The 21,604-nt window shown below is 35.0% G+C and overlaps 4 protein-coding genes across 8 annotated transcripts; 1 reads left to right on the top strand and 3 right to left on the bottom strand.

The window, feature by feature from the left end:
- Nucleotides 1–720: 720 nt before the first annotated feature.
- Nucleotides 721–7,440, bottom strand: LOC111490857 (putative pre-16S rRNA nuclease). 2 transcript variants are annotated; one of them, XM_023139488.1, is made up of 9 exons: nt 7,433–7,440; nt 2,758–2,902; nt 2,424–2,644; nt 2,257–2,314; nt 1,795–1,863; nt 1,624–1,719; nt 1,302–1,391; nt 1,105–1,177; nt 721–992 (listed from the first exon to the last, which is right to left on the bottom strand). In XM_023139488.1, exons 3-8 carry the CDS (start codon nt 2,570–2,572, stop codon nt 1,130–1,132), a joined length of 510 nt encoding a protein of 169 aa, XP_022995256.1. In that variant the 5' UTR covers nt 2,573–2,644; nt 2,758–2,902; nt 7,433–7,440; the 3' UTR covers nt 721–992; nt 1,105–1,129. The 2 variants fall into 2 exon arrangements, with proteins under 2 accessions (XP_022995256.1, XP_022995255.1); XM_023139487.1 differs by having other exon boundaries at nt 721–985.
- LOC111490855 (probable serine/threonine-protein kinase At5g41260) lies at nt 4,023–9,491 on the top strand. 3 transcript variants are annotated; one of them, XM_023139485.1, is made up of 11 exons: nt 4,023–4,289; nt 4,851–5,056; nt 5,130–5,347; nt 5,823–5,958; nt 6,657–6,790; nt 6,880–6,985; nt 7,225–7,310; nt 7,506–7,694; nt 8,195–8,347; nt 8,478–8,591; nt 8,696–8,824. In XM_023139485.1, exons 2-11 carry the CDS (start codon nt 4,975–4,977, stop codon nt 8,726–8,728), a joined length of 1,251 nt encoding a protein of 416 aa, XP_022995253.1. In that variant the 5' UTR covers nt 4,023–4,289; nt 4,851–4,974; the 3' UTR covers nt 8,729–8,824. The 3 variants fall into 3 exon arrangements, with proteins under 3 accessions (XP_022995253.1, XP_022995252.1, XP_022995250.1); XM_023139484.1 differs by lacking the exon at nt 8,696–8,824 and adding an exon at nt 8,831–9,491 and having other exon boundaries at nt 4,027–4,289; XM_023139482.1 differs by lacking the exons at nt 4,023–4,289; nt 8,696–8,824 and adding exons at nt 4,337–4,582; nt 8,831–9,088.
- Nucleotides 9,492–10,409: 918 nt separating this feature from the next.
- LOC111490856 (tubulin beta chain-like) lies at nt 10,410–12,365 on the bottom strand. The gene is made up of 3 exons (XM_023139486.1): nt 11,772–12,365; nt 11,371–11,640; nt 10,410–11,282 (listed from the first exon to the last, which is right to left on the bottom strand). The coding sequence occupies exons 1-3, from the start codon at nt 12,163–12,165 to the stop codon at nt 10,618–10,620; spliced, it is 1,329 nt and encodes a 442-aa protein (XP_022995254.1). The 5' UTR covers nt 12,166–12,365; the 3' UTR covers nt 10,410–10,617.
- A 1,745-nt stretch (nt 12,366–14,110) lies between these two features.
- On the bottom strand, nt 14,111–19,406 carry LOC111491577 (glutamate--cysteine ligase, chloroplastic-like). 2 transcript variants are annotated; one of them, XM_023140544.1, is made up of 16 exons: nt 19,332–19,406; nt 18,802–19,145; nt 18,049–18,199; nt 17,796–17,903; nt 17,145–17,237; nt 16,973–17,056; nt 16,821–16,889; nt 16,664–16,734; nt 16,508–16,576; nt 15,511–15,604; nt 15,295–15,384; nt 15,136–15,216; nt 14,841–14,933; nt 14,598–14,678; nt 14,434–14,503; nt 14,111–14,308 (listed from the first exon to the last, which is right to left on the bottom strand). In XM_023140544.1, exons 2-16 carry the CDS (start codon nt 19,134–19,136, stop codon nt 14,220–14,222), a joined length of 1,578 nt encoding a protein of 525 aa, XP_022996312.1. In that variant the 5' UTR covers nt 19,137–19,145; nt 19,332–19,406; the 3' UTR covers nt 14,111–14,219. The 2 variants fall into 2 exon arrangements, with proteins under 2 accessions (XP_022996312.1, XP_022996313.1); XM_023140545.1 differs by having other exon boundaries at nt 18,802–19,175; nt 19,332–19,403.
- Nucleotides 19,407–21,604: the final 2,198 nt, after the last annotated feature.

Below are 21,604 nucleotides of genomic sequence, written 5' to 3'. Positions count from 1 at the left end.
AAAAAAAAAAAAAAAAAAAAAAAAAAAAAAAAAAAAAAAAAAAAAAAAAAAAAAAAAAAAAGGGTGTAATGGGAGAGACAGAGTGGGGCCCACGCCCACCAAATTACCAAATCCATCCGCTGTACTTATCGAAGTGTTTCTTTTTTCTTTTTTTATTTTCATTTTTTGGTTTGGGCTTTTTTTTTCTTATAAAAGGATAAAAAAAAAAAGGGCTAAGCACAGCTATGTTGCCTTCAATGGCTATTTATTTTTTTCTGGTAACGTTATAAATAAATGTTTTTTTTTTTTTAAATAAAAAAATGGATTAGCTTTAGACTGGGTTTTGTTATGGTATGCCCATTCTCATGAAAATTAAGTTTCAACTTTTGATGGAAAAAAAAAATAATAAAAGAAATAAGAGGGGAAGGACAAAGTAAGTAGAGGTTTATCCTTAAAAAATATATTTTTTTTTTAAAAAAAAAAACTATTTTTGTTTCATTAGTATAAGAAAGGTAAATATTTTTACATATATTTAAAACATGGAGAATAACATTTAATATTATATATATATTTTTTTTTCATAACTCACTATTTCAATATTAATCTTAGTCCAAGTCAACTAACACTTAAAAGTGAAAATACTTTTTTAATTTGGTTAAAATGCAAGTTCATTATATATTTAGAGACCTATTGAATGAAATTAAAATGGCAACTTCTTTTTATATCATACCCATGTAAGTGAACATATAAGAGCATGATTTGTAAAATAAATTATATGGTCTCGTTGTTGTCATTACTAATCATTTAGAAATAAACAAACATGGAAACAAGCACTTGATCTCAATTTCCATAAGCAAAATTCCAAAAAAGAGGAGCCTAATAAGCCGACTACTCGAGTTTGAGCACATGATTCACTCACTTGAGTTAAAATTGACAACGATATCGAAGAATTACCAGCGAACCTTTTGGACTGAGCTTCAAAATAAACCGTTCCATCTAGGAGTATCAAGTGTCTGCATTATAATGACTAAATTTAGTTTCTATTTGGTCTTTGAAGTTTCAAAAATCACGTACTGAACTTGTGAATAAATTTTCAAAGAAGCAACTTCATTGACAAACCAGTACCTGATCCCATATGACCCATCTTACTTTACCTCTCTTCCAATTCTGGTCTTCTGTTAAAATGATCCAAGTAACCCTGAGATATACCACCCTATTGTTAATGAACTGAAGTTTTAATTGCTGTTTTAGATGCAATTCTACCAACCTCGGCAAGATAATAGAAAGCTAAAACTAAAGAGGAAAACAAAATTGTAAATTACCTGAAGTATTCCAACCGCAGCAAACTTGTCAATTATTGTCTTTGACAAAATAGGAGGCAGTTTCAATGGCTTTATCAGAAGTTCCACATTCTGTGTATAGAGATCAAAACCACAAATTCAATATTCAATGTTGAATGAAATGCAATGCAATGCAGCAGCCTATTCACAAGTCAATACCGCGATTCAAAAAGGGGAGCTAGACAATTCAAACATAATCACAATTGTATGAACGAGTCATTGAATTGACAGAGACATTGAAAGGCATGTCACATAAGTCCCAAGACTAACAGGAAGGGCTGTCCACACTAATAACATTGACAACCTTTGATGTAAAGCACTCGTCCCAAAAAGTATATTTTACGCCTTCAAGTTTTCCAGTTTTACAAAGGTCATCGATGAAGATCTTCACTTGCACAGCCTGTACACAGAATAATATAGTGTCAAGTAGAGATGAGAGTCAATAATGATGAATTTCAAGAGATAAAGAACACACATCGGCGTTGCGTCGTTGTCCATCGAAAGGGTATCCAACAATGAACCCTGACAGAGAAAGTTCAGAGATCTGCAAACACAAACCAGAAGCAGGTGTAAATATACACATCATGGAAATGACTGAAGGTTTCAAGAAAGAATAGCATTGGCGATTCAATATCAGATAATCAAAGATTAAAAATAACTATGCTGCACAGCAACACATCACGGAAGAAGGGGGGAAAAAATGGTGAAGTTAGAGCTAATGTATTACATTTCAAACCTAGAGATATCTACCCAATTTCATAGTGGCGTCATAAGAACTCCCATTTGGACATTAGAAGGTACTCACTGAAGATTGAGTAAATTAACTTCCTCCCTACAGAATTTTGTGGCACCACCCTTCAATCATTGCTTATCATTTATCATTGCATCAAATAACATTTAACAAATATTCAGAACAAAACAGAGTAAAATATCTCACCAATCTCTGAAAATCCAGAGCCATCAGATGCATATTGGTTTTCTTCCTGAACAAAACACTGCAGAACCGAAGAACAACAAGTACTGGTCACGTTATTTTAACTTCAACTTAAATCCCATTACTACAAATCTCTCAGACACAATATTATGAACAGAGAAACAAAATACCTAAGAGGCGACGCGATTTTATTATCTGGATCAGAGACGGCCAAACCAACATACTTATCACCAACATCTAAACCCAAAAAACGGCCACGTTCAAGGGCATTTCCCTTTAACAAATCGCGAAACAAATTCAACGGCCTCACGTACTTCATCTTGTACTACTATCTAGCTCAGTGAACCATGTTATCCAGCAGCTGATTCGCAAATCATTTTCAGCTTCGCGCCTTCGAATCCCAAAACGTACAATTAGTGCAGCAATTAATTCAGCACATTCAAATTCATTCGCAATCCATTGTAACTTGAAAACTCAATAGAATTCATAAATTCCAACTATTACCTGCAGACTTGAAGATGAAGGACAGTGAATTAAGCCCGAACTCGAAACCTCGATACAATTCTTTTCGGAAGAAATCCCAATTTGATCTGGTCAGGACCAGACCTTTGGAAAACCTTTGAAATTTCATTAGGCTCATTACCAAGCCCTTGGGCCCAAATCTTTTAGGTCATTTTAATAACTATTTTGCTTAAAATTTGATGTATATTTAAATAATTTAAAAATTACTTATTATCATTTGTCTATTTGAAATTAATTTTTGTTCAAAATTGATAAATTAATGGACAATTTTTATTTATAAGGAAAACCACATTAATATGTTTCCAAAATTTATAATTAGATGCTAATAAATAATAATGTATTAAAATGTATATATTATTAATGAAAAACCTACGGAAGTAATCCATTATTTATTTATCCTAATCAATTGATTTAACTACGTTAATTGAACTCGTAAATAAAATATAGTTTGAGTTTCAATAGTTTGTGTACTCGACCATATACTTTGAAAAAAAAATGTTAACATTTTAATTTTATAATTTATTTAATAAATTTAATGCTACATTTTTATATTTTATTTGAGATGATTTTTAAGTGGTTTAAAAATATTTAAAAGTGAAAAAAAAAAAAAAACAAACAAACATGGGCAGGACCTCACGTTGTGATTTATGAGTTCTTATTATTCATATTATTATTATTTGGTAATTAAGAATTTGATGGAGAGGAACCCATGTTGCGAAGGTCAAACACCAGCACCATTAACAAAAAAAAGAGACTCGGGTCCATTAAATTACATTGGATGGATACAAATTTCTAATCTCTTTAGAGTATATAATTTAATAAATCGAACTACGATCGACACAACATCGTTACAATATTTTTTTAGGAACTAAAAAAAACTTTGTAAAAATTGTTTTTTTTTCGAGATCGGGATGATCACTAAGACTTATATCCCTCCAATTAAATCAAATCAATCTAATTTACGCTAATTATTTTATGGCAATTTACAATTCATTATAAAAAAAATGTGCATTTTAATTTAAAGACATATTTGTTATTTTGGAGGCTTTAGAAATACGGAAACAGAAAGAAAAAAAACATTATTATTATTTATTATTATTATTTATTAAGCAGGAAAAAGGGGTGATGTCGGTGGAAATAGGTAATTGGACGACCAAACACACGCTCGCTGCAAGAAAAAGACAGAGAAAATTGGTTTTAAATGGCCTTTTTTAAATTATTATTTTTTTGAGAATCAAAATTTTTGCAAAAATATATATTTAAGTTTTAATCTTTTTTTTCTTTTGTTTAATAATAATTTTCCTCATCCAAATCTGAAAGCATTCAAGCCATTTTTTTTCTCTGTTTCAGACTCCTTCATCAACTCAGTTCTTATGAAGTTCTCTGAAAATGAATTCCAGAAGAGCGATAACTCTGTTTTGAGACCGATTCTTCTTTACTCTTCAATTTTCCTTCTGGGCTTCTTTACTTCTGAATCCACGAGTAATTAAAAACCGCTTAGTTTGCTGATTCAGGTTCTCGAACCTCATACTCCCTTTTTAATTTCACCTCGTTTTCCTAAACAAACACTTTTGGTCTTGCTTTTTGTGACCTTTGCCATGATTATAAAGGGATTTTGTTGATTGGCTCTAGGACGCACGCACGCGTCTGTTTCTGCTCTGTAATTTAAGTGGGTGTGCCTTGTTCTTTGTTAATTTTTTCTTTTATGAGAATCCAGGGAGTTCTCAGAATTTTTGCGAGCGGTGGCTCAATTTAGATCCTATTGAGTTGACCCAGATAGGAATTTACAAGAAATAGGTTTCTTCGAGTAATTTTCGCCTCAATTGACTTGGATTTGACTTGTTTTTTGCGATTATTTTTGCATTTGTTTCTGTTCTTAAAGTGTTGCTTTCGGATTTTCCTAAGCTCAAGTGAACTCCGAATCGGATTTTTGCGTTATTGTTTAGCACACACTTTCTTTTCTGCGATTAGATACGATTTGGGTTTCTTCGCATCCATCTGCTTAGCTTTTGTGGTGTTATATGTGAAATGAGTTGATGAATTTGACTTGGGTATGTCTAATTTGGCTTCTTCAGGATTCTATTGGATTGGCTCATTGGCATGTGGCGTTGGATGGACTAGAGGAGCTTTACAAGCACTTTTATAATCTAAAGCTCTGAATCATAATCATTGCATCTGTGGTCAAATTTGGTTATCGGGATGGGTTGTGAATGTTCGAAGTTCGCAGATTGTTGTTTTGGTTCAGAGGAAACCAAGCCAGTTGCTAGTGTTCCAGAAGATGGTAATAAGTTTGTGCATTTTAGAGGTTCCTGAGAATTCTAATGCTCATGTTTTCATGTTGTTCATATGTTCAGAAAGTGTTGTGAAGAGCGAGTTGGATGTGCCCACATTTCGTGAGTTCACCATTGATCAATTGAGGATGGCTACGTCTGGATTTGCTGTTGAAAATATAGTATCTGAACATGGGGAAAAGGCTCCGAATGTGGTTTACAAGGGGAAGCTCGATAACCAGAGACGAATTGCCGTTAAAAGATTTAATAGATCAGCCTGGCCAGATGCTAGACAATTTTTGGTTAGTACGGTCTCCATTTCGCATTTTTATGTTGCCATATTCTCGTGCATTCAAACGCATTTACACGTGTTCATTTTGAAGTCCATGGAGGACTCGATTAGGTTGCCCTTTCCAGTTTGGTAGGGATGACCACTTCTGGTAGATAATGAACACATTCTTGAAAGAATGTGAGCTACAATATATCAACCTACTTGATAACAAGATATTACACAAATTTCCTCCAATTTCCAGTAATTGAAATGAACTACATACGTTAGGGGCATTTCAATTTACAATCTTGGGCTTATTATATTCTGTTATGAAGGTCTAGGGACCTAACTTTTAATCTGTCTTATCTAGCTTGCTCTTTGTTTGACTCTCAAATGAACGAACAGAATCTTGTGTTGGTATATTGCATCTTGAGTATTTTGATAGAATTCTTGATGAAATTTCCATCAGCCCATGATCTATATGTCTGCAATATATACTTTTTTAGGACGAAGCAAGAGCTGTCGGTCAGCTTCGAAACCATAGATTGGCAAATTTACTTGGCTGTTGCTTCGAGGGCGAGGAGCGGTTGCTTGTTGCAGAATTTATGCCCAATGAAACATTAGCAAAGCACTTATTTCATTGTAAGTTCATTGAAGTTATTATTCTTTTGATACACTTGAACTTCATATCAGCTACATTATATCTATTTTCACATTCAAGCCATGATTGTTTTCTATACCTTATGAATATTTTTGCTTCATGGGAGATGCAATCTAAGTGCTTGGCATTTTTCTTCTGAGGTGGTGGGTATTAATTGTTTATTTGTTCAACCCCTGTGACCTTCTTGTATGCCTATCCTTCCCGTTTTGACACAACATTTTGACCTAATTTAATTTTTACTATCATATATCATTGATGTACACTAATAAACCAATAGATGAGTATCATCGATTTACGTCGGTTGGTCTATTAGTGATAGACACCTTCTCTAATAGACATCCATTAGCGGTATAAATCTATCAGTGATATATGTGAGAGTAAAAAGGAAATTACGTAAAAATGTCTATATATGTGTGCAGAAAATATAATTTTTTTTTTTCATATTTGAAAACTCATAATCATGATGCCGTCTTAGCAAATATGGGAATGTGAATTTGCACCCATTAAAGTTTCTCTCAAATTGATTAACTATATGTTGACATAATTTTGTAAGCTAACTTATGTGTGGATGAGTGTTTTAGTCCTTTGGCATGCTTTATTGCGTTAGTATATTCATTCATTTCTTTTATATGGTTATCTGCCGCACGTGTTTCCTAAATTTTGTACATGCGCTATTCAGGGGAAAATCAGCCGATGAAGTGGTCGATGCGGTTAAGGGTGGCACTACATCTTGCACAGGCTCTTGAATATTGCACCAGCAAAGGGCGAGCACTTTATCACGATCTAAATGCTTACAGAATTGTTTTTGATGATGTATGTATCATTTTATCTTTTCTTCCATATCTCATACCCTCATATTAGGATTTGACTAAGTTATTCACACTAAACATATCTTCTTTTAGGAAGGAAACCCTCGACTTTCATGTTTCGGTCTGATGAAAAATAGTAGAGATGGGAGAAGTTACAGCACAAATTTGGCATTTACTCCCCCTGAATATTTAAGGACAGGTATATGCTCTCTATCTGGATGAAAATTTTATTATACCACGTGAAATTATGCTCATATATTGGGTTCAAACTTCAAGCGTCATGGTGACTACTTAGAATATTGCATCACATGTAAGGTGGGAGATTTAAACATACAACGTCTTAGTGGGAGTAGAAATACCATTGAGTAATGCTCATGTTTGCCATACTCTCTTATTTAGAACTCTTACCGTTCTATGTACTTATGGTTTTCGCTGCAGGTGGAATAACACCAGAAAGTGTCATATACAGCTTTGGAACTCTTTTGCTTGACCTTCTAAGTGGAAAACATATTCCTCCAAGCCATGTAAGTGTCTTATTTTTTGAAAAGCTGTTTCTATATTGTTTTGGCATGAGTTCTTTTAAGATCTGGCAATGTTTGGTATGGCGAGAAAACAACAAATTTATTCTTGGAAATCTCTATGTTACCCCTGTACCTTGTCGTTCATAAATTTGGTACCAAGTTTTTTACTTTACTAATATTTGTTTGGACATCTCTCAGGCTCTAGACCTCATACGGGACAGGAATCTTCAGATGCTTACTGATTCTTGTCTGGAAGGACAATTCTCAAATGATGAGGGTACTGAATTAGTGCGGCTTGCTTCACGCTGTTTACAGTATGAACCTAGAGAGCGTCCCAATACAAAATCATTAGTTGCGGCATTGATTCCTCTTCAGAAAGATGTCGAGGTTCCTTACCCCCCCGCTTAGTGCTTGCATTTATTGTTTTGAGCATCTCCCTTATCAATCTCTTTTGGTAACTTGTACTATGCATAGGTTCATATTTACTGTATGAGCTGCTAGATTCTGGACAAGAAGCATGCTACATGAGATCTATGATAATATCTGGCTGTTTGGTTTATTTGCTTAGTATGGATATAACAACTCAAGCCCATCTTTCTTTAGGTTTTCTCTCAAGGGTTTTAAAATGCCTCTTTTAAGGAGAGGTTTCCACATCTTTATAAACAATGTTTAGTTTCCCTTTCCAATCAATGTGAGATTTTACAATGGATGCAAATCTAAACTAAAAAACAAATAAACAAAAAATAGTTTGTTTGGATAGAATTTGTTGGTTTCTGTTGGCTCAATTGATTTGATTTTCAAAAGATTTGGTTTCGGATATGGTTTTTTGTTAGTTTTTAGCTTTTTTACTGTTGTTTAGAATGAGCTCATGGTTAATTCTGTGACAGGTTCCTTCCCATGCATTGATGGGCATACCATATGATGCTGCAACTATGAATCTGTCATCTCTTGGTGAAGCTAGCTTAAGAATGGATATGACAGCCATACATGAAATCTTAGAAAATATTGGGTACAAGGATGATGAGGGTGCAGCAACTGAGGTTTGTTAATTATAAGAAACTTTACGCCTACACTCTTATCTGTTCATTGGTTTTCTTAGTGACCCAGTCTGAAATTTGCTTCGCATTCAGTAAATTGTCAGTTAATTGCTGTATACCATCTTGTATGCAGCTCTCGTTCCAGATGTGGACTAACCAGATGCAGGACACGTTGACCTCGAAGAAAAAGGGTGACTTTGCTTTCCGGCAGAAGGATTTCAGAGCTGCAATTGAGTGCTATACCCAGGTCTAAATCTTCTTAATTGTTCATGTTCTTATGAGTTCTTTAAATTTTCCCTTCCATTGTAGGTTATATCCTTAAAACTTCCTGTTCTTACCCATAATATGAAGCTAATGGCATATTGTTTGGACGAGAATCATTGAGGAAAGGGAAGTTTTCTTTGGGGGTGGCCTTGTAGAACTGCGTACTTTTCATGTATCTTGGAGTACTTGCTATTTTATTGACCAGTCCGCACTTCATTGCAGTTCATAGAGGTTGGGACCATGGTTTCTCCAACGGTATTTGCACGTCGGAGTTTGGCCTATCTGATCAGCAGTATGCCACAGGAAGCCCTTGATGATGCAATGCAAGCCCAAGTAATATCTCCTCTTTGGCATGTTGCATCCTATCTGCAAGCTTCTGCACTTTTCGCCCTTGGAAAGGACAACGAGGCACATATAGCGCTCCGGGAGGGTTCTGTCCTTGAAAGTAAAAGGAATGCAGCAACCTGACAACTAGCAAAATGATAGACAGAAACTCTCCATTGAAATTGCTGTTCTTCTCAAGATGAGAACAGATCAGAGTTCGTACATATCGCAAAACGTGGGCTTAGGATTATCAACATCTAGAGTTTGAATGGAGAGAAATGGAGGTACTTCTACCTGACCTTGATTTGTTCATATTGTCAAGTTGAAGTTTTTTTAAGATCACTTCTGGATGGGTTGATTTGCTGAGTTTTTCTGAGTGTTGGATAACTTCTTTATTCAAAACTACAGTAGTCTTATTGCATTTGTTCCTTTCTTAATACAAGCATTTTGTGATATCATTGATTATGTTGCTTTCTGAACATCATTTATCTGTAAAGGATTCACTTTTAAATTGCATTCCAGGTTGAAATGGAGAATGCTCTTGTCAACTTCTAATGCTTATAATTTGTGTAGAAACATCATTGTTGAGCTGATTAAGGGTGCTAGTTACGCGTTATTGCTTTTTACCCGTAATAAAATTGATTACTTCAAGTTGCTCCGCTAGTTAAGACATATATTAGAGATGAATAGATTAGAGATTTGTATTCCCAACCTCGTGTTAAACTAAAAAAAGAAAAAATAAAATAAAAACTCAACTCCAAACCCAACGTTTGAAATCCTATGAACTTAAAAAATTCTCAAATCAAGAAATGGAATAGATTGTAAGATCCACGTCGGTTGGAGAGAGGAATAAAGTATTCTTTGTAAGGGTGCGTAAACTTTTCCTTAGCAAACACATTTTAAAACCTTGTGGAGAAGCCATAAAGGAAAACTCAAAGAGGACAATATATGTTAGTGATGGACTCATGTTGTAACAAATGATATCAGAGTCAGACACTGGGTGGTGTGCCAATGCGGACGTTGGGCCCTGGAAAGGGGTGGATTATGAGATTCCACATCGATTGGAGAGAGGAACGAAACATTCTTTATAAGAGTGTGGAAACCTTTCCCTAGCAATACATGTTTTAAAATCTTGAAGAGAAGTCCAAAAAGGAAAGCCCAAAGAAGACAATATTTGTTACGTGGTCGTGGGCTGTTACAAATGGTATTAGAGCCATATACCAGGCAGTGTGCCTGCAAGGATGTTGGGCATCGAAGGAGGGTGAAGCATCGAAGGAGGGTGAATTGTGAGATCCCACGGTTGAAAAGGAGAACGAAACATTCTTTATAAGGGTGTTGAAACTTTTCCCTTGCAGACGCATTTCAGGCAAAATATGACACAATATTTGCTAGTGGTGGGTTTGTGTTATTACAGATTGAGGTAAGAAACTCTTCTAGTAGGAATGCATCTCGGAAGCTGTCTACTCTACATAGACAGTTTACAGCAAGAAATATCAAACTTTTTCATTTAAATTTTCATCATACTTGCAGAACTCATGCCATATATCAATAATTTAACGCAACAACAAATTTAGCACATCAATACACCAAAACTCACATCATCAAACAAGAACTTATTCACCCCAAAGCCCATATACTTAGCGACTGAGACAGAAATTTAGCAGGACACATCTTCAATTCCACTCTTATTCGTGCTCCAGCATATCATCTTCCTCCTCATCCTCTGCTACAGCATCTTGATACTGCTGGTACTCTGATACCAAATCATTCATATTACTCTCAGCCTCTGTAAACTCCATCTCATCCATTCCCTCCCCTGTGTACCAATGCAAAAACGCCTTCCTCCTGAACATGACCGTGAATTGTTCGGAGACTCGTCGAAACATCTCTTGTATTGAGGTTGAGTTTCCCATGAATGTCGAAGACATCGACAACCCAGTTGGTGGAATGTCACAAACACTTGACTTAACATTGTTTGGAATCCACTCAACAAAGTAGGATGAGTTCTTGTTCTGTACATTTATCATCTGTTCGTCAACTTCCTTGGTACTCATCTTGCCACGGAACAAAGCTGAGGCAGTTAGGTATCGACCATGGCGAGGATCAGCAGCACACATCATGTTTTTGGCATCCCACATTTGCTGTGTGAGCTCAGGGATGGTGAGTGCACGGTACTGCTGCGAGCCACGAGCAGTCAAGGGTGCAAAACCAACCATGAAGAAGTGGAGTCGTGGGAAAGGGATGAGGTTCACAGCTAGCTTTCGGAGGTCGGAATTGAGCTGGCCGGGGAAGCGAAGGCAGCATGTAACTCCACTCATGGTTGTAGAAATCAAGTGGTTGAGATCACCAACTAAAACACAGAAAAATCGAAATAAGAGAGCTATTGCATCTCAAGTATATTGATTGCTACAACATGTGATATTGGGAGAGAAACTTACAGCTGGGATTGGTGAGCTTGAGGGTTCTAAAGCAGATATCATAGAGTGCTTCATTATCCAAAACCATGCACTCATCAGCATTCTCCACCAACTGGTGCACAGAGAGAGTGGCATTATAGGGCTCAACCACTGTATCTGAGACCTTAGGTGAAGGGAACACAGAGAAAGTTAACATCATCCTGTCAGGATACTCTTCCCTGATCTTTGATATCAGTAGGGTTCCCATTCCAGATCCAGTCCCTCCTCCAAGAGAATGGCAAACTTGAAACCCTGTTCCACACAAATATAGATTCAAACCAAGATCAGGATTTTGATTACTATCAATATTTATTAGAGTAGAAATAACATCTTATGGATTGAATATGGGAAGAACAGATCTCATAGTCATCTCATATTCATACCTTGTAAACAGTCACAATTCTCAGCTTCTTTTCTGACCACATCAAGAACAGAATCAACTAATTCAGCACCTTCGGTGTAATGGCCTTTAGCCCAGTTGTTTCCAGCTCCATTTTGCCCAAAAACAAAGTTATCAGGCCTGAATATATTCCCGTAAGGACCTGTTCTGAGGCTGTCCATGGTTCCTGGTTCAAGATCAACCAAAACAGCCCTCGGAACGTATCGGCCGCCGCTCGCTTCGTTGTAGTAAACATTAACTCTTTCGAGTTGAAGGTTACTAGTTCCGGTGTAGTTTCCAGTGGGATCTATGCCGTGTTCATCACAAACAACTTCCCAAAACTTAGCCCCGATTTGGTTTCCACACTGTCCTGCTTGAAGATGGAGGATTTCTCTCATTTTCGAAAACAGAGGAAAGCAAGAAGGAAGTGGCAGATGGTTTGAGGGTTTGCAGGCAGATGGAGGGAGGGATATATAAGGGGGGGTTTTAGGATGAAATGAAATAGAGTTTCTAGTCTTTATGTTGAGGGGGAAATGGCGTGAAAGGATAGTGAAAGTGAAGGTTTTAAGACATGGAAGAAGATTGAATTAATAATTTCATGTGGGAATGTATGAATGAAGAGAGACCTGTCAAATTCCAGATTGGAGTTGTGTGAGCTGGATGACAAGGAAGCTGACAACAACCAGGAGACTGCTACTTCTTCTGTCTTTATTCATAACTTCAACCACCAATTAATCCAATCCTCTTATCTTCATGCCTTCCTGTCTAAATCATTGGGTTTACAAAAGATATTTTCATATCTTGCTTGGTGTCTGGTGGTACACATCTCTCTCTCTCTCTCTCTCTCTCTCTCTCTCTCTCTCTCTCTCTCTCTCTCTCTCTCTATATATATATATATATATATGTATGTATGTACATACTCTGCCTTGATCCATCAAGTTTTAAGTTTCAAGCTGGTATAGATTTACTTTTGAGTTCCGTTTAAAATGTTTCGTATTAGTGTAGATAGTAACGCCCTCAAGCCTTGAGCTCGAGATGTTTAGAGCAACAAGTTTTGGGAGTGTTCGGTAGAAATTTGAGTGAAGGTGAGGCACGAACATACTGTAAAGGAGTGACAAATTTGATATTTTAATAGTAAATGATGTACATATTTTTCAATTTTAACTTGGAACCATGGTTAACAAGGAAAAGGAGGACATAATTGTTGTTAATTTTTATTAAAGATTGGATTAGTGGAGTAAATTTGGGTTTTAGATTGTTGGTTTGGTGGGATGGGTTGACATTTTAACAATTGGAAAAGGATTTGCACCTTAAAATTGATGTTTTGCTTCCTAATTTGGTGGGATTTGACTTAACTCATCCCCTGCATCTGTTAATCAACTTCAATAATTTCCTCCCATCTTTTATGATAAGTTGAAAGTCCAATACTTTTCAGTTTTTTTTTTAAGTTAAGATGGAGCATCGTTCTAGTGTTTAGTAAATTCTTTGACTAAGGTCTTTAATTGACTTAATACAACTTAAACCTTTAGATTGATTCATGGAGAAAGTTTGAAAGAACGCATAATTAACCCTTTTCCATTAAATTAAAAAAATATATATATATATTTCAAACACGGAAATAAAACATAAAATAATTGCAAGTGGAGTTGGAAGGTAAAAGCATTGAAGGCCAATTTTGAACTAAAAATTTGTCATATAACTTTAGTATTTAGTATTAGATAGAAAAGGATGCGTGTGGACCTTTGAGGAACGTATATGCATAAACCTTCTGAACTTATTTTCAAAGATAAGTATTGAGTTTTCATTTGGAACCATATGAACCAAATTTTAATATTTTCTTAATTATATTAGCAAATATTAAAACTAGTGGCCCTATTAATATTTTCTTAATGATACGTTCTTACAAGTGATTATTATGAGCGTTCAATTATTGAATGGATGGATGGAAGTGGTCTGTCAGATTGTGTGCAGCTAAATAAGGATTCTTTGTGGGATTTTTGTATCACAATGTCCCACAGCAAATGGAAGCTGCCTACTTGCTATCCATTGGAATCCAATGTTTTGAAGATAACAGGAAAAAGACATGAATGAACCAACGCGAATCTACCAAACATGAACTGGGCAGTCACAAATCTACACCCACTAATCTTCCAAAAGATCTAAAACAGTAACCATCACAAGGAAGCCAAAACTATTGGGAGCATTTTTTTATTTCTTTTGGATGAACAGAAGGTTCATGGCTCGGTAAGCTGATGGCTTCTCTACAATGAACATCCTCTAGTGGTTAATATCATCATTATTATTTGTGGGGTTACAATTTACCACAACCAAAAGAAGGCCATCACAGAATTACAACAACTATGAATACCATCATCAAGCTAAGGACAAGTTTCAAGAACATGTAGTTATATGTTGTTCATGTAGCAATCTCAAAAACTAAAAGAGATGCAGCTTAATATAGAAGCTCCTCGAAAACTGGATCTACATTTTGTCCCCATTTTCCATTATACAATCCTAACAGCTTTTCAGCCAGTGTCACACCTGTAATTAAATTAAACCCATGCAGTGTTTTTTTAGGGCTCCAAATATGTAAGCAAAACAAGGAATTCAGCCAATTAAAAGATAGAACTCAGGTTTCTTAAAATTAACTTAAAAGTTGTTCATACCTGTTCTAGCTACTTCAGTCACCTCATTCAAGAAGCCAGACTCCTTGAAACCTCTTCTCTTTAAGCCATCCTAAAAGTGGGGAAGTTTTTGTTTCAGTCGCAACATTAGTGGTGCCAATAATACGACCAGCACTCACAAGAGAAAATAATATTGCTAGACATACCTTTGCTAACTTAACAACATCTTGAGCAACGTGCTTCAGCAACCCATCACGAAATGGTGTGTTGAGACCGGTTATTGGAACCTGATAAAAAAATTATTCCGTAGTAAGGCATGTAGAATTTATTGCAACAATTTAAATTTCATAACCTAGTTCAAATGAAGGAGCCGGAGTCTGCCCTGCTTCTCACAAGTAGCAATGGGCAACTAGAAAGAAAAAAAAATGTTTCCCCTAAGATCCTATTACCTCATTCCTCAACATCTGTCTTTCTTCAGGTGTCCAGTCAGCTGTTATGTCCAAAGCATTTTGCAGGGAAACTTCGTCATATAATAAACCAACCTGACATTTGAAGAGAGAGCATTAGCAGTACTCTAAACACCTGATTCTATACATAGATTAGTTATAGATCAAGTAATAATGAACCGTCCCCCCAGACAAAAAGAACTCCAAAATTTTAAGCAAGCATCTTAGTTATTAGAATACATATTACAACCATGTCTAAGAAAAGGTCTACATAGCTTGATTATATCATGAAGATTACCCAAAATGCTGGCAGAGCACATATTCTCCTCCAAGGGCCCCCATCGCCGCCCCTCATCTCCAAATATCTCTTCAACCTGACCTGAGTAATATGGGAAAATTTTATCCTATAATTAGGTCATAACAAGCACAATATTGGAGCAAATTGATCATAGGATACCTCTGGATATATTGTAGTCAAGTGATTTTCCCAATCAGAAAGTGTTGGAAATTCTCCAGGAACTGGAGAGAGCTTTCCTGCCATAAAGTCCTGTGGAAAGACAACCCAATAATGTATCGATTGTTAATAACTTAAAAATAAAAATTGAGATGAATAGAAAGGAAGAGATAGACAGAAAGCTTCGCAATTGGACGATTATGATGGGTAAATGCATACCCTGAAGGACATTCCAGAACAGTCAATATACTTCTTTTTCCGATATATGAAATACATTGGAACATCAAGAGCATAATCAACATACTTCTCAAATCTGCATTTTGACAATATCAAGTTTGAATAACGACCACCCAAAAAAAAAAAAAAAAAAAAAAAAAAAAAAAAAAAATTGAAGAGGAAAGAACCAAGGAAGAAAGGGGAAATAGAATTAACAGGGTTTCCATATGTGTTAGCTTTTAAAAAGAATTCGAATAAATTTGGTGGTTCTCTCTTCCAGGTTTCAAAAAGTGCTAATTCAATAAAATAAAAAGGGTATTTTACCATTTTGGTCTAGTTTTCATTTAGTTTCTAAGTTTCAAAATGTTACATTCTTACCTTGACTTTCGGGTTTGATTTCTATTTGGGTCCTAGGTTTCAAAATTTTACGCTCTTACCTTACCTTGAGTTTTGAGTTCAATTTCCATTTAGTCCAAGGTTTTAGGATTATACACTTTTACCCTTGAATTTTTACTATTAATGCTTACTTTTGGTCCTTGGTGTTTAGTCTCTATTCATTAGTTTAAATATTATGATACAGCTTTTTTAAATTAATTTCAATAGTGATGAAAAATTAGTAGCAATTAATTAATCTAATTATAATAAATTTACATAAATTACAAAAAAAATGAGTATTAGTGAGAAATCTCAAGAGTAAAAATGTAACAATTTGAAACCTAGGGACCAAATCTTAACTATAGTAAAAANCCAAAAAAAAAAAAAAAAAAAAAAAAAAGATTACAAGAAGTTGCAAAGGCTAGGGCACCCTAGCTTGATTCTTCAGTTATGATGCATGCTATGAGCCACCAAGTACAATAATCTCCAATACGTCATAGGAAGATTATAAAAGAAAATACTGAATTTAATCATCGTCATACATTAAGGAAGAAGAAATCCCAGGAAATATTTATAAAGAAAAGCACTGCAATGAAAGAGCTCAGTTCCGGAGGAGGCAGATTACCCGAAGGAGTCATCGAAGACAAATGGAAGCATACCAGTGCGGCTATTATCAGTATCGGTCCATATCTGGCTGAAAAGCAACATGAGCATGGATTGATGTGGTAGGGAGGGAGAAAAACAGAGAAAAAAATTTATATGAAAACCAACAAGAGCATACCTTCTCATGCTCAAATAACCATTTGGCTTTCCTTCGGTAAATGGTGAATTGGCAAACAGAGCAGTTGCTATCTGTTCACTTATACAAGTATTCAGACACATTGAACAGACGTAACTTTTAAAACATAATTCATATTTAAAAAGACAACGTTTCTCACAGGTTGAAGAGCAAGACCCACTCGGAACTTTCTGATCATGTCGGCTTCGGAATCAAAATCAAGATTAACCTACATGAATTATTCGACAATTAATCTGATTTAGAAAAAGTAGACTTATTGACCTAATTTAGAGGACGTAAATCTAGATTAACCTGCACGGTGCATGTCCTAAGCATCATGTCCAGCCCAAGTGAACCAACTTTGGGCATGTAATTCTCTATAATCTTGTATCGTCCCTGAGACCAAATAATAATTCGTGTAAAACGTTCCAAACATATATATATATATATATAGAGAGAGAGAGAGAGAGAGAGAGAGTTATACCTTGGGCATCATTGGTATCTCGTCACGTCTCCATTTGGGCTGGAATCCAATTCCTAAAAATCCAATACCCATCTCCTCAGCTGCAGCTTTCGCCTAAAGAAGTCAACCAGATAATTTACAACTAAAACTGGAGATGTGACGTCTTCTATTTTGATTCTTCTTATGTTGGTGAAATTATTCATTTATTCTATTGACTGGAGATGTGACGTCTTCTATTTTGATTCTTCTTATGTTGGTGAAATTATTCATTAATTCTATTGAGATTTTTCACATACATTTTTCTCATTTTTAATTTATTTTCTTTTAAAATATCATTCGTTTTGAATGATTTTTATGTTTTTTAATATAATTCATATTTAAAAATTTAATAACATTTCCTAAACAAAAAGTAAATGTAATATTTAAGGTAATTTCTAAAAAATGGAATCAAAATATTACAATATATATTTACTAAGTAAAAGAAAATTAAGATATATATATAAAACAACGTAGGGCAGGGAATATAATTTTAGGGGTTATTCTCTCAGGTCCCCATAATTAACTGTGAGAAATCTCTCAAAATGGTGTTGGAACTTTTGAAAAAAGGGAGGATAGGCATTGAAAATGAACAGAAAATGTGTGCACGCCATACAGGAGCAACGTGGCACAAACCTGGTAAAGGTGTGAATTAACTTCAGCACAGGTTTGATGCAAAGTTTGAAGAGGGGCACCACTGAGTTCAAATTGACCCCCAGGTTCCAGTGATATACCTTGCATACCCTGGTCCATAATAATCTCGTGTTAGGAAGAAAATGGAAACATTTCTTCTAGAAGGATACCAACAGAGCATCTACTTATAAACAGGTCAGAGGCAGTGCATAGGTGCTACTCGCCAGTATTTACTGGCAGGGTCTGGGCGGTTTACCTGCCGGAGCCCTATAATGTCGCTGCCTTCCATTACTTTTTCCCAACTAAATCTCTCTGCAAGCCCGTTTAGCAACCCACTTATTTGCTCGTACGTCATGGGACGTAAACTTCCAATCTGGAATCCAAACTTCTCATGTTCTGTGCCAATTCTGCCGGGACCCAGGATCAAATTGTTATAATAAAAAATTGATAGTGTTTTCAAAAGCTGCAGATTATAATGAGTAAAAGAGCAAGGAGCGATTTCTCGAAATTGCATTTCGCGTCCTTGTCTCCCATCTAGCCAAATTCCTGGTCCCATCACTTTACACACACAAATATTAAGACAAATATTTATATATATATATATTTATTTATTTATTTAGTATTAAATTTTAAGTTAAAATATTATTATATTTATTGCTATGTTATTTTATTTTTTAATAGAAATTATAATAAAAGAATAAGATCATTCATTAAAATATTTCTTGAAAAGAATAAGATATAAAAAGATGAAAAAAATTATCCAGTAAACTTGCCAAAATCCGAGCAAAAAGTGAAGAAATAACAAAAGATGTGTGTGTATATATACATGTATGTATGTATGTATGTATGTATGTATGTATGTATGTATAGCCCATACAATCCGATTACAGTGACTGGCATGAATAAGTTGAACAAATTTGTTATTAGTAAATGATGAATAACAACCAAAAGCATACTGAGGGAAGTTAGTTTTCTGATTTAAATACAGGAAAAAGTCTGAAATATTAACCTCCACTTTTCCTTTGGCTTGCATCCAGAAGCTAAATAAGCCACGAGATCCTCTTTCGTCAACGGTTGGGTAGCCACTGTTGCTTCCTCGGCCGGTGCACCCGTAGCAACAATCACCCTACCGCCACGCTTCGACCTCATTCTCCCGCTGTCTATACGCAAACCACCCGCGATATTACCAGAACTGTACGACAGAGAAAACGCACTAATAAGATTCTCCTTCCTCTTCAACGACTCCATATGAGTGCACAGCTTGAAAGCCATAAATCCTCCACTCCATCGTACACTCTCTACACCAATCCGGTGAGCCGAACCAGTCTGTGAAACCAGAGCCATTGCGCGATTCTAAAAAGTAGGCAACCGCTCAGTTACACTCTATTCCGAAGAAAACCATAAAAAAACAGCAAAATACAGTAAAGAAAAATCCATACTACAACAACAAGGTCGAAAACTGAAAGAAAAATCAACTGCAGAACATAAATATGGATCGGACATGGAGTTGATTTCGGAATTTCATCATCAAACAATTACCTGGAAGCGTAGAACCCTCCGGCGCTGAATTCGAATTCGCTTTTCCTTTTTGTAAGAAATTTGGCAAGCGAGTGATGGATTTGAGAAACGAGGGGAAAAACGGCTTAATATAGTGGAAGGAAAAGGCCGGATACGTTGCGGTTGAGTGTACGGTTTTACTCTGCTCCACATACATGCAGTTTTCATGCGTATGCATGTTGTATTGTATATGTTATGATGATTAAAAGTTACTTGACTAATTAGTCGAAATGTTCATGGGTTTATAATCAAATAATACTTTCTTTATTTGTTTGAAGTCTTTTAAGAAGCTCAAATCAAAGTCATGAAAGTTTAGACATAGTAAAAAATGACAAATACTCTAAAGGAGTCAAACCTCGATTAACGGAAGACATATTTTGTTCGAGGGGAGGTGTTAGATGATGAAAGTTCCACGTCGGACATTGGTTTGAGATCTTTTGGGGAAGCTCAAAACAAAACTATGAAATCTTGTGCTCAAAATGGGTAATATTCAAAACGGTCAATATCATATGGAGAGTGAATGTTCTTATAATTCAAATATAGTTATAAGAATTTATGCTCAAAATAGGCAATATCATATATGAAGAGTCGTTATCCAACCGTGTATATATATAATTCAAATATGGTTATAATTTAGTATATATTTTATTATTAAATTATTTCTAATTTTAGTTGCATAAATAATCTACTTTATTCTTCAATGCTTCCTAATGTTGACTTAATTCGTTTTGTTCTTCAATGTGTTTCGAATTTTTATTACATAATTAATTTGCTTTACAATTTTGATAATACAATTAGTAGGCTTTATTCTTCGATACTTTCTATTTTTTATTATATAATTTATCAGCTTTATTCGTCCATGCTTTCCATTATTTATTATATATACTTACTATGCTTTATTCTTCGATGCTCTCTAATTTCTTAATATATACGGTAAACTTAACCTTTTAAAAAATAATATTTATTAATTTGGTCTTTTAAACTTTATGAGTTGATTTTGTTTAATTATCAAATAAAAATAAAACAATTGCTTTCTATCTTTTGATTATTTTATTTAAAAGGATTTAATTGGATAGTAATTATAATTTTTAATGTTTTAATTAAAAAAAAATAGATATTTTAACTCGTTAAAACAACTTTTGCAGTTAACTTTATCTTTATTTTTAAGAAATAGCAGATATTTAAATTTAAGAAATAGCGGAATGACGTAAAATATATGTAGGAGATCATAAATTTAAAACTCCATTCTCACTTATTATTGAACTAAGGGAATCAATTTATATTGTTTGGATTTCATTTTATTTTATTAATATATGCATTTTTAAATTTCTGATTTTATAATCAGTCTTAATTGGTTCAATTATAATAATATCTTTCTCTGTAAAAAAAAAAAGACGCCATGCAAATATATTTTAAAAATTTGTAAAAAGAATTAATAGAGTTTTTTTTTTTGGAAAGTTACGTTAGAAGAATTACAAAGGATATGATATTGTCTGAGTATAAGCCAGATTTGATATTGTTTGAGTATAAGCTTTATGATATTGTCTGAGTATAAACTCTCGTAACTTTCTTGCTTTCAAGGTTTTGAGCATAAGCTCTCATTTGCTTTAGGATTTCTTGCTTTGGGCTTCCCGAAAAGGAGAGATTATTTGATTATAACTTCATAATCATTCCCTAAATTAGCCAAGGTGGGATTTTCATCATCCAACACCTTCTCTCGAACAAAATACACCTCCCTTAATCGAGGTTGACTCCAAAACTCCTTTGGAGTCCTAGTCATTTTTTAAACAAAATACACCTCCCTTAATCGAGGTTGACTCCAAAACTCCTTTGGAGTCCTAGTCATTTTTTACCGCCTTCGAGGAGGCTTGATTTATTTTCTTTTGAAGTTCTTTGTTCGATATTTGAGGATTTACCAATCTATTGTGACACGACTAAGTTTAGGGCATGACTTTGATACTATATTAGATGAACATGACTCTCCATAATGACATGATATTATTCACTTTGAATGTAAACTCTCATGACTTGCTTTGGGTTTTTCAAAATTCGTCAAACCAAGAGTATTATTTAATTATAAACAGGGAAAGTGGGACTTCCATCCTCCACAAGTTAAACAGTAATTAATGGTTTCATTTTCACTCGTATTGCGTGAGGCGGCAGAGTTCAGGGAGTGGAGAGAAAGCGTGGCGAATTACTTCTTACGGGGCCCATCTGCTACGCTGTCCCCCCCCCCCCCCCCCCCCCCCCCCCCC

The sequence above is a fragment of the Cucurbita maxima genome, unplaced genomic scaffold (genome assembly GCF_002738345.1).
Source record: "Cucurbita maxima cultivar Rimu unplaced genomic scaffold, Cmax_1.0 Cma_Scf00016, whole genome shotgun sequence".
Taxonomy (NCBI): domain Eukaryota; kingdom Viridiplantae; phylum Streptophyta; class Magnoliopsida; order Cucurbitales; family Cucurbitaceae; genus Cucurbita; species Cucurbita maxima.
Note: the sequence above shows the minus strand (reverse complement) of the source record. Positions and strands in the feature narration are given on the sequence as shown.

Excerpts from the sequence above, each read along its gene's own strand:
- LOC111490857 (XM_023139488.1), bottom strand. The coding sequence starts at position 2,572 with ATGAAGTACGTGAGGCCGTTGAATTTGTTTCGCGATTTGTTAAAGGGA. Across the intron at positions 1,720-1,794 it reads GACAACGACGCAACGCCGAT|GCTGTGCAAGTGAAGATCTT; the intron begins GTGTGTTCTTTA and ends TTCTGTGTACAG. Across the intron at positions 1,392-1,623 it reads ACGAGTGCTTTACATCAAAG|AATGTGGAACTTCTGATAAA; the intron begins GTTGTCAATGTT and ends CTCTATACACAG.
- LOC111491577 (XM_023140544.1), bottom strand. The coding sequence starts at position 19,136 with ATGGCTCTGGTTTCACAGACTGGTTCGGCTCACCGGATTGGTGTAGAG. Across the intron at positions 17,904-18,048 it reads ACATTATAGGGCTCCGGCAG|GGTATGCAAGGTATATCACT; the intron begins GTAAACCGCCCA and ends ATTATGGACCAG. Across the intron at positions 15,605-16,507 it reads GTCTTCGATGACTCCTTCGG|ATTTGAGAAGTATGTTGATT; the intron begins GTAATCTGCCTC and ends GTCAAAATGCAG.
- LOC111490856 (XM_023139486.1), bottom strand. The coding sequence starts at position 12,165 with ATGAGAGAAATCCTCCATCTTCAAGCAGGACAGTGTGGAAACCAAATC. Across the intron at positions 11,641-11,771 it reads GAATTGTGACTGTTTACAAG|GGTTTCAAGTTTGCCATTCT; the intron begins GTATGAATATGA and ends TGTGTGGAACAG. Across the intron at positions 11,283-11,370 it reads CAAGCTCACCAATCCCAGCT|TTGGTGATCTCAACCACTTG; the intron begins GTAAGTTTCTCT and ends TCTGTGTTTTAG.
- LOC111490855 (XM_023139484.1), top strand. The coding sequence starts at position 4,975 with ATGGGTTGTGAATGTTCGAAGTTCGCAGATTGTTGTTTTGGTTCAGAG. Across the intron at positions 5,057-5,129 it reads TGCTAGTGTTCCAGAAGATG|AAAGTGTTGTGAAGAGCGAG; the intron begins GTAATAAGTTTG and ends TCATATGTTCAG. Across the intron at positions 5,348-5,822 it reads CAGATGCTAGACAATTTTTG|GACGAAGCAAGAGCTGTCGG; the intron begins GTTAGTACGGTC and ends ATACTTTTTTAG.